The sequence below is a fragment of the Schistocerca gregaria genome, chromosome 5 (genome assembly GCF_023897955.1).
Source record: "Schistocerca gregaria isolate iqSchGreg1 chromosome 5, iqSchGreg1.2, whole genome shotgun sequence".
Lineage (NCBI taxonomy): Eukaryota > Metazoa > Arthropoda > Insecta > Orthoptera > Acrididae > Schistocerca > Schistocerca gregaria.
In genome coordinates, this window is record NC_064924.1 from 332,524,528 (window position 1) to 332,536,297 (window position 11,770).

Below are 11,770 nucleotides of genomic sequence, written 5' to 3' on the forward strand. Positions count from 1 at the left end.
AGGTTTCCAAACAAGTTTCGTCATATGGAAATAAATGTGACTAGTAATGGTGAATGATATATCTCATTGATTACAGAATGCAGAAGTGAGTCATTCATGTGGTGTGCGGAATGAATCAACGAAAAGAAAATCTTGGCAAATGGAAGATCTTACACAGGAGCCTAATGCATCAAAATGTTTGAAAACCGATTGAGTGTGTGTGTGTGTGTGTGAGAGAGAGAGAGAGAGAGAGAGAGAGAGAGAGAGAGAGAGAGAGAGAGAATGGATATACTTCATAACAGAAAAATATTGTTGTAAATTGTGTTTTGTTTTTTTTTTTTTTAATTCTTGATTCCTGCCTTCATAGTGCAGGATATAGTCTTGCATAGATTTGCGTAATTTTCATTAGTTGTGCTCATGCAGTGTGGAACAAGTCTTGAACAATAGTAAATCAAGAGGCTGTAAATACATTTCATGACAGTTACTATTGTGAAAAGGTCTTTCTCATTGAAAATTTCTCGATTTCAAATCACATAGCAACAAATAAAATATTACTATTTACTGTTGCAGTGCCATTTCATTGCCATTGTGTTTTCACGTCAGAATCCTTTTATTGAACTGTACATGAGGGCTATTTGGAAAGTAAGTTCCGTTAATGTATATCAAAAGAAACACCAGTACATCAAGAAGTTTTTTTGTTATAAACAATTATAATAGCTACAGCTATTTTTATACTAATTGACTTCTACATTAAGGCTCTTGTTATACTGAGGAAAAAGTTTTTTAGTTCCCTTGTTGTAGAATTCTGCTGCCTGTGAGCTAATAAATCAGCACTGTACACATGATCAAACAATTCCCAGTTGAAATGTTAAGCGACATTTGTGCTCATGCAGCAGTATCTGGCCTAGCTTTATCATACAAAAATAAGATGACAGAGCTCAACATCCCACCTAAGATGACAGAGCTCAACATCCCACCCCCTTCATTTTTGCATGGCTCTTCTGACCATTTTAGTGTTTCACTGTAAATTTTGAGTTATGGTGGTCCTCTTTCCATAAAATCAACAAAAACTACTTCCTTTGTGTTCCAAAAATAGTTGTCCTCAGTGCTTGTGCGAAAAATGTTTGGCGTCTCTTTAAAGGTGTGCATGATGAGCTAGTATGTCCTCAGTCCATTGATTTTTTTCCCACAATCTTGACAAATGCAATCCATTTTTCATTCCCTGCTGTAGTGTGACTGAGGAATTTGTCTCCTCCTGCATCATACCATATCAGAAACGTTAATGCGACAGCAAACCTCTTCGTGATGATATCAGTTGCCCATCATGCTCAACAGTCAGTCACAAGTTTGTACAACATTGTCCGTGATACCTGAGGGAGATTGATTGATAATTGTGTAATCATGAACTGATTGTGTACTGAGTGCTGAAACAATTCCATTTGTCACAATGGATATTCATCCATTTTTGTTCAACCTACCCGAAACAAATGACACCACTTTCTTACAGCACTCTTACTTGTAATGTTCTCTCTGTATAATGCACAAAGTTCACTACAGATGTGTAGAATTTTCATTGTTTTTATACTCAGAAAAAGGATTACATAATTTAATTCACAGGTGACAGTATATTTTATGATAGTGACCTGTTTAATATACACTTACAGTGCAAACAACAGTTCAATAATCTTTCCTTAGCACTGTCAGATTTGCACTGAGTTGGGCAACACAGCTGTGCTGAAATAACTCTGCAATGCCCCTCCATTATGTACGAGACAGCATTGGAACTAACTTTCTGAATAGCCCTCATTAGAAATAGAAAGCTTCCAGCCCTGAGATTGGAGGTATAATTTTGAAAACGTAGTCTTAATGCATCATTTATGTTGTAGGAATATTAAGACTTCTGCCATTGACATAACTGTACTGTTTGTTGGTGACTGAAGTTTTCTGTGTTTTGCATAAATCACTCCAGATCTATTGGCATGAGTTGTTAGACAAGCTCATGTACATATCTTTTTCTGATTCTTTCAGATTTTCTTCTGGGTTTTGTTAACACTAACTACCACTAGCGGTGAAACAAAATTACAAAAAATAAGTAATTTAGAAATGTCATAAAGGGATATTGCACATATTTTGTACTCTTTCTTCAGTATCAATTATAAAAGTTGTGCTAATAATGTTTTTACAAAGAAATAATTTTTGCTATCTATAATATTACTAACATTTTTTTCTTTTTTTTCTGAAAGTTTGTCTAATTTGAAGAAATTATCCATGAAAGGCAGGTGTCCAGATTTACGCTTTAGTCCAGTGTACAGTTATTTGGCACAGTGAATGTTTTGGTAGAATTGAGATATTTCAGTAAAAATAAATCTACATTCTCTCTGCCATCACCCACTTAGTGCAGAAAATTGCAAGATGGATTTTTATCCTGGTGGTAATTGTGTTTAACATGATTTTTCTCTGCCTGTTCACATATCTACTCAGCTGAACATTGCATGTTAAGATGTATGTAGCAGCAGATTTATTTTAAAATAGGTTCTATTTTAGAGATTACTGTGATCATTATAGTGTATGCAGTTACACATTTTGTTAATGTATGCCAGTTAGCTTTCAAAATTTCACTGAACATTGTTCAAGAATAAAATGTATTTTGGTAATTCTGGAACTTGTTGTTTAAAACTGGCTTTGATTATTGTATTAGATGAACAAATAATTGAACAAGCAAGTGTGTTTAAATATCTGTGGCGCAATTTTAAATGTCCCATGTTAGGTGATATAGTGCTAAAATTGGCCAGATTCATGCATTTCTCAATGTTCATCAAAACTCAACACACAGAAAGAAGGAAGTAGTAATTAAACTTTACAAAATAGTGGCCTTTCCTTTTCTGTTGTATGGTAGAAAATGCCGAACCCCAACATCTGGTCAATTACAATCAGTCGAATCATCAGAAATGAAGTTTCTCTACTTTGTAGCTGGATATTCATTTCTGAATCATTAAAAAAACTCCAATATTAGACAGAAACTAAATAGATGTTGAACCCATTACATCTGTAACTGAAAACACAGATTGAACTGGAAAGACCATTTGCAATGTATGTCTAATAATAGGATAACTATAGCTGCAACATTGTACAACCCAAAAGGAAAGAGAAATATTGGACATCCCTTAGACATTTGATGTGAACAGGTCTGAGGCAGAACAGGTCAAAAGGCATAATCCTTGAAAATGATTATCCACATTTCTGTGTTTCTGTAAAATTCTTTTATTAATTGTGATTGCCTGTGAAACTGAAGACCACTTCTGAAGTTTCAGTGCTTTGGTGATAATCTGTTTTCAATAAATATAAGGCTAACTCTACGTGAATGGAAAAATTCAGGGTGAAATAAATATGTAACTGAATATTGGTGTGTTGCACCTCTCTTTTTACTTTACTTTCACTTAATCCATATAATTTCAAGGGTTACTTCATCATTGCACAGGACAATGCATCATTATAAGATGGTGGACCATCTAACTATAAGGAATAGAAAATAGAAAAAATTGATGAAAATAATTACATGAAGAGTAACATAAAATTGGCATTTTTAGCTAAGTAATACAAAATTTGCAGTTTTTCTATGTATCATGGAATTTTTCAAAGGACTCTCATAAATTTGAGGACAACAGTTTACCAATAATTGTAATTCATAGTTACTTACTGCTGGAATTACATTTTACAGCAGGAAGTTACAAACATCCGGCAATCCTCCTGAAATTTTGTGGAACAGTATGTCTCTTCACAATGATCTGCCGACTTCACTGGATCCTGTCTGTCACAAATTATATAGTAGCAATAAAGCATGTAATTATCCACATTGGGAATAATTAGAATTAAAATAATTACAACAGTTTGAAACAGATACCATATTTAATTAATTTGGCTTCATGTACTCAGTGTGGGGAAGAAGGCTGAGCTGTGCCCTTGATGGTGTTAACAGGTAGGTGCCAACACATGATCAATTCAGTTGCAACAGTCACCGTAGACAGCCGGCAACTGTGTATAGACAGCCGGGCTGATGGTGGTACTGCCAGCTATCTTTGCCAGCATGTGGCAATTACTATGAAACGAGATGAGAAGGCAGTATCAATGCACGATAGAGGCTGGAAGGCACAAAGCTGCCATTGTTAAATTCCTGATAAAACTACCTGTTGTCATTAAATGAAACTTCCAGTTAATGCGGTCATGATCCACAACTATGATAGGCACTAGTATTTATGTTTCCTAGATTTACAAAATTCAAATACAGAAAGTAAATTGCTTTGTTTGCTTATGCACTATAAGTGTGTCCTTTCATGGCAGACTGGGTATAACGCATGCACTGCAAGAAGTGTTGCCCTGACACTCAACACAGTATGGCAACAGTTAGGCCATAGCAAAGCCTAGTATTCTGCCATTTTACAGAGGTGACTCTTTGTGGGAATACTACACAGAAACATGACACATGTGCTTTTCAAAAATGTCTCTATTACTGATGTCCTACTGACAACAACATAAAGAACTATTACACCAAACAAGGGTAGAAAAATGGGAGGCGTACATTAAATACAAAATGGTAAGAGAGATTTGGGGTTTCCCTTACAATCTTGCAACAAATAAGGTTCAATCAAGCTTTGCATTTTCAACCCTGAGGAGATCGGATGGCACAGTGACAACAGACTGGGAAACATCAGTGCAGTACTTACTCAGATCTTTGTTGGTGAACAATATGATGATGGAAGACAGAATTCTATCAGTGTCTTTACTCTAAGTTACCAGAGCATCAGCTGAATAAGAAGTGCTGTGATTCCATTTGCCAGGAGGAAGTTACATTGGCAATAATGAACTTACAGAAGGAGAAAGTTCCAGGACCTGATGGAAAACTGACAGAAATGTTGCATCAGTTGATGGACCAAATTGTCGGCTGGTGGACCATATTATGTCATATATAACAGTGCTATTAAAAGAATGTCTTTTTCAGGATTGGGTGCCCAGAATTTGGAAAATCTCAAATATCATTACGACAAACAAAAGGGGAGACGAGATCCGAGAGAACTGACATCTTGCAGGCCGCTTTGCGGGGTAAATGCTCTAGCCAAAGCTTTTGTGTCGCAATTTGAGGGACCACTTTCTAACTCTAGACCTGGCAGTAAGAGATAGTGAATATGATAAGGTGAAGGACATAGTGGGCAGAAGAGTCCTATGGGAAGGAAATAAAAGCATGCATTGATAGCGAATGGCAAGAAATCTGGGACAGAGCAGAAACAGGGAGGAGAATCTACCAGTTCCTCCTTAATATAAAAGAAAGGGCAAGAATGATTTCCTTCCTTCCAACCAAGGGAGCTAAACACTACCTTTCAGGACGTGGTCTGTATCCCAGCTGCATACTAAAAATAGGAGAGCACACCACAGACACACACATGTGAACGTGGAGCAGTTGGTATAGCTCGTGCAAGGATATGGTGGCCGATGCGCGGTGACCATTTTTCATGCAAAACCCAGGGTGAGTTCGTTCATTTGTTTGGAAGGAGAGGCCAATAAGCGTTTTCCACCTTTCGATCAGTCAGTGACAACAGAATAGTGGTGCACACCCTTCAACTATTTGGTTAAAAAATAAATAAATAAATAAATAAAATAATTTTTGCTTTACTTATAGCTTTATACATCAGATTCATGATGATATACCCATCATTTCATTAATGGTAATAGTTATTGTGATGTTTACTTTAAAAGTAAGACACTGTGCAAAAATTAGAAAAGTATGCTATGAACAATAGAGGTTGCTATGATTTTGCATTTGGTGCATATTACCTAGTATGTTATTGCATACGATATTTAGGTAACATATTGGATTTTTCCTTAGACTTGGGTAGAGGTAGCTTTTTGACACCAATCTCGAGAAAATTGATCTGATGTAGCACCCTCATCTGCAGTCGCCCTGCACCAGCAACGAAGACAGAGTGAAATATCCACAACATTCCTCACATTTCATAAACAGTTTCAGAAATCGAAATGGAAAACGATAGCATGCAAAGAGGAGAGAATTTTACCACATTGTAATTATTTTATTGCAATAACTGTAGACTTTTTTTGTGAAAGAATGTAATTTTTAAACGCCATCAATAGCTGGTGAAACGAGAAATGCCCTGGATTTTGGAACAAAATATGTGAAGAAATTACAGACTTCACTTTTCCTTAGTTCTTACTTAATAAACCACTATTTCAGAATTCTCTTGCAGTTGTATCAGCAAAACAAGTTAGTGAGATGAGACAATGTAAACTCTGCTGTGTTTTAGCAAAAGAAGCAAATTTTGGCATAGCAGCCAGAGAAATGTATAGGTTTTACTCAAAACTTGCCACTCATGACACTTTTCTGAAGGTCACAATTGGTTAACAAGCCAGGCGAAAATAAATCGCTGTGTTTTTGGATGAATTCCTTTTAGGTACTAACATAAGTGGAGGTGATGTAGATCTTTTTTTGAATGGTCACCAAGGAAATGCGGGCATCGATGGGCCTCACTTAATATTTACAAAAAAAAATGTGAGTTTAGACTTTGGTTTAGAATGCCATTTCCCCTCCAGTGCGCAGCATCTCCCATACAGCGATCAGAGCGACCCCCAACTACTGTCACTCTCCCCATGCTTCCCCAGCAAATGGCGCATCTAGCGGCAATGGCATTTTCCGTGCACTATACCCTGGATCACATCGGCTGAGAGTCTGCCCTTAGACAAGATGTTATAGACGAGGACAGGAATGCATTTATAAATGCAACAGTCTACAATATAATAAGGATTGAGGAACTGTGGCATAAGCTGAACTTGCTTACAGCTATAGCAGCTTATGAACTGCAAGCCTACATGGCTGAGAGACGTCCAAGAAGAAGAGGCCTTTCATTATGATAGCGAGATGTGCCATGGCAAAAAACCCACCTACAACCACCTTCTAGAATCAGTGAGAAGATGAACATCGGGGAGGACCAGGAAGGACTTCTTAAGACCCTGACAGCCATCTCCCAATCTCTACACCTTGGCACAATAGTGCAACCCATGTGCATCCTCAGTTGCACATCGGTGTGCTGGTGCTAACAGTCCAGACAAAATGATTGATCCAACCTGGTTCTAATATCAAGTACGGTAGTGAAGTGTAGTGTAGTTGTGTTGGACAAGAACTGTTGTTGTTGTTGTCTTCAGTCCTGAGACTGGTCTGATGCAGCTCTCCATGCTACTCTATCCTGTGCAAGCTGCTTCATCTCCCAGTACCTACTGCAACCTACATCCTACTGAATCTACTTAGTGTACTCATCTCTCGGTCTCCCTCTACGATTTTTACCCTCCACGCTTCCCTCCAATGCTAAGTTTGTGATCCCTTGATGCCTCAAAACATGTCCTACCAACCGATCCCTTCTTCTAGTCAAGTTGTGCCACAAACTTCTCTTCTCCCCAATCCTATTCAATACCTCCTCATTAGTTACGTGATCTATCCACCTTATCTTCAGTATTCTTCTGTAGCACCACATTTCGAAAGCTTCTATTCTCTTCTTGTCCAAACTAGTAATCGTCCATGTTTCACTTCCATACATGGCTACACTCCAAACAAATACTTTCAGAAACGACTTCCTGATACATAAATCTATATTCGATGTTAACAAATTTCTCTTCTTCAGAAACGCTTTCCTTGCCATTGCCAGTCTACATTTTATATCCTCTCTACTTCGACCATCATCAGTTATTTTACTTCCTAAATAGCAAAACTCCTTTACTACTTTAAGTGTCTCATTTCCTAATCTAATTCCCTCAGCATCACCCGATTTAATTTCACTACATTCCATTATCCTCGTTTTGCTTTTGTTAATGTTCATCTTATATCCTCCTTTCAAGACACTGTCCATTCCGTTCAACTGCTCTTCCAAGTCCTTTGCCGTCTCTGACAGAATTACAATGTCATCGGCGAACCTCAAAGTTTTTACTTCGTCTCCATGAATTTTAATACCTACTCCAAATTTTTCTTTTGTTTCCTTTACTGCTTGCTCAATATACAGATTGAATAACATCGGGGAGAGGCTACAACCCTGTCTCACTCCTTTCCCAACCACTGCTTCCCTTTCATGCCCCTCGACTCTTATTACTGCCATCTGGTTTCTGTACAAATTATAAATAGCCTTTCGCTCCCTGTATTTTACCCCTGCCACCTTTAGAATTTGAAAAAGAGTATTCCAGTCAACATTGTCAAAAGCTTTCTCTAAGTCTACAAATGCTAGAAACGTAGGTTTGCCTTTTCTTAATCTTTCTTCTAAGATAAGTCGTAAGGTCAGTATTGCCTCACGTGTTCCAACATTTCGACGGAATCCGAACTGATCCTCCCCGAGGTCTGCATCTACCAGTTTTTCCATTCGTCTGTAAAGAATTCGCGTTAGTATTTTGCAGCCGTGACTTATTAAACTGATAGTTCGGTAATTTTCACATCTGTCAGCACCTGCTTTCTTTGGGATTGGAATTATTATATTCTTCTTGAAGTCTGAGGGTATTTCGCCTATCTCATACATCTTGCTCACCAGCTGGTAGAGTTTTGTCATGACTGGCTCTCCCAAGGCCGTCAGTAGTTCGAATGGAATGTTGTCTACTCCGGGGACCTTGTTTCGACTCAGGTCTTTCAGTGCTCTGTCAAACTCTTCACGCAGTATCGTATCTCCCATTTCGTCTTCATCTACATCCTCTTTCATTTCCATAATATTGTCCTCAAGTACATCGCCCTTGTATAAACCTTCTATATACTCCTTCCACCTTTCTGCCTTCCCTTCTTTGCTTAGAACTGGGCTGCCATCTGAGCTCTTGATATTCATACACGTGGTTCTCTTCTCTCCAAAGGTCTCTTTAATTTTCCTATAGGCAGTATCTATCTTACCCCTAGTGAGATAAGCTTCTACATCCTTACATTTGTCCTCTAGCCATCCCTGTTTAGCCATTTTGCACTTCCTGTCGATCTCATTTTTGAGACGTTTGTATTCCTTTTTGCCTGCTTCATTTACTGCATTTTTATATTTTCTCCTTTCATCAATTAAATTCAATATTTCTTCTGTTACCCAAGGATTTCTAGCAGCCCTCGTCTTTGTACCTACTTTATCCTCTGCTGCCTTCACTACTACATCCTTCAGAGCTACCCATTCTTCTTCTACTGTATTTCTTTCCCCTATTCCTGTCAATTGTTCCCTTATGCTCTCTCTGAAACTCTGTACAACCTCTGGTTCTTTCAGTTTATCCAGGTCCCATCTCCTTAATTTCTCACATTTTTGCAGTTTCTTCAGTTTTAATCTACAGGTCATAACCAATAGATTGTGGTCAGAGTCCACATCTGCCCCTGGAAATGTCTTACAACTTAAAACCTGGTTCCTAAATCTCTGTCTTACCATTATATAATCTATCTGATACCTTTTAGTATCTCCAGGGTTCTTCCACGTATACAACCTTCTTTCATGATTCTTAAACCAAGTGTTAGCTATGATTAAGTTGTGCTCTGTGCAAAATTCTACTAGGCGGCTTCCTCTTTCATTTCTTAGCCCCCATCCATATTCACCTACTATGTTTCCTTCTCTCCCTTTTCCTACACTCGAATTCCAGTCACCCATTACTATTAAATTTTCGTCTCCCTTCACTATCTGAATAATTTCTTTTATTTCATCGTACATTTCTTCAATTTCTTCATCATCTGCAGAGCTAGTTGGCATATAAACTTGTACTACTGTAGTAGGTGTGGGCTTCGTGTCTATCTTGGCCACAATAATGCGTTCACTATGCTGTTTGTAGTAGCTTACCCGCATTCCTATTTTCCTATTCATTATTAAACCTACAAGAACTATAAATTACAAATTTGTGCTCTGCCGATGCCGCATAGTGTATTACAGCTGTAGCATGCTTTCCAGATTCCAGATGAACAGATATATGTGTGCCAGATGGCCAAACGGTAGTGTGCAGACTTTTTAGTCATTATTAGTTATTACTAACACATTTGAAATTGTGTTAAATATTATGTGCTTCAGTCATGCGAATTCATGTGCAACATTCAGTTTGTTCATTTATACAAATAACAGATTATAAGAAAATAGGAAATAAATAAATAAGTCCGACAGCTTCACAGTATTCTGTTTTTCCATTGAAGTCATTACTCGTCTCCACCCTTCTTATTACTGAGCAGGTGCGAGTACCCATTCACTGTGCACATTCATGTTTTTCAAAAGCAGTTTGTTTTCACATTGGTGAGACAGCTCCTTTGGGACAGCGATATAGCATGTGCATTTCATTTATTGCAAGCATCACTTTGAAGTATAGTGTTTGCATGTGTGTGTGTGAGTGTGCACATTTATCATTTTTTTCACCAAAACTAGCATCCTTTCATTCTCATCTCCTAGATTGTCATAATTGCTACTTACAAAATGTTTTCACGTTATACATGCTTTTCTTTTACAAAGTGTAGCAATAAGGTACTTGTAGATTTTAAAGTGGGGATATTGTTTCTTATTGGGTGTGTTTCCAATTGTGGAGTATACTAGTCAGACACTTAATAACAGAAATAATTACCCATTAAAGATTAGGACACCAGGCTTTCCAGACTCGCGTATGACGTGACTTAAGGTACCTAACCTTTTGGAATGAAATGCAAAATAGCAAATCACAAATTATGCGAGTACAAGGGTGGTTTGAAAAGTTCTCATAATCAGCACGAGGTCAGCACTAGCACAACAAGTTGTTCACATGATATTCATTGGACTGTTGCCTACAACACGTGCCACGTCAGCGTTCTTGGAAGAGAGCTGTAGTGGTGATGTGGCTCTGTTGTTGATCACGTGTAATGATTTGCGAAGATGGGAAAAAAAAAATCATGATTTCAGCTGTGATTAAGTACTGTGTAAAGAAAAATTAAGTACTGTGTAAAGAAAGGTGTGAAAACGTATTCTGTTATCATGGCAAAATTACACAAACTAAAGTATGAATTGTTGCCATGCCAACATTATTCACCTGATATCGCTCTGTCAGACTTCCATCTCTTCTCAAAACTGAAAATTTTTCTTTGTGGACGAAGATTCACTTCAAACAAAGGATTGATAGCTGGAGTTGACAACTATTTTTCAGGCCTGGAGGAAACTCATTTTCAAGATTGGACCAAGGTAGTGGAACATCGCTGGACAAAGTGCATTAATCTACAAGGAGACTACATTGAAAAATAAAGCTTCAGTGATGTAAGTACTTTTTTTTTATTCCCTCCCGACAACTTTTCAAACCACCCTTGTAAAACGAATGGTGAAGGCATAAAAGAAGTTCCCTAATTACTTTGCGTGCTAAGACTTTTATGAAAACACCTGGGTCTTAGTTTGCCTTTTGATTCCATAAAACAAGTAGTATACAAAAAAATAATTAAAACAGCACTACAAGAAGAAGACAAGTTATTACTTAAATTCATTCATGAGACTAGTGCACTTACAATAATTCTCGTGTCTTCTGAAAAATGATATTGAGGCAGTATTAAGAAGAAATCATTATTCATGAGCTCCATTAGTGGCTCACTACTAGTAAATTATGAACAGCTTTGTGTTTTAATGTTGCACATGTGGGCTTGCAAAATATCAAAATAATGGAAATGTACACTATGTTCATTCATTTCATACCAGTCGTAAATTGATTTAAACATTGAATATCAACACTGTACATACCGTAAAGATAACTTGCTAAGTTGCTGACAGGCACAATTAAGACACTTACACATTAGCTTTTGGCCACACACTTT

The 11,770-nt window shown here is 37.5% G+C and overlaps 1 protein-coding gene across 1 annotated transcript in view; it reads left to right on the forward strand.

Moving 5' to 3' along the window:
* LOC126272776 (ubiquitin-conjugating enzyme E2 T-like) overlaps positions 1-3,377 on the forward strand; it is a 61,177-nt gene extending 57,800 nt beyond the window's left edge. Inside the window, exon 5 of the mRNA XM_049975921.1 lies at positions 77-3,377. Coding sequence (XP_049831878.1) covers positions 77-193 — 117 coding nt within the window. The 3' untranslated portion in view covers positions 194-3,377. The remainder of the gene's footprint in view (positions 1-76) is intronic.
* Positions 3,378-11,770: the final 8,393 nt, after the last annotated feature.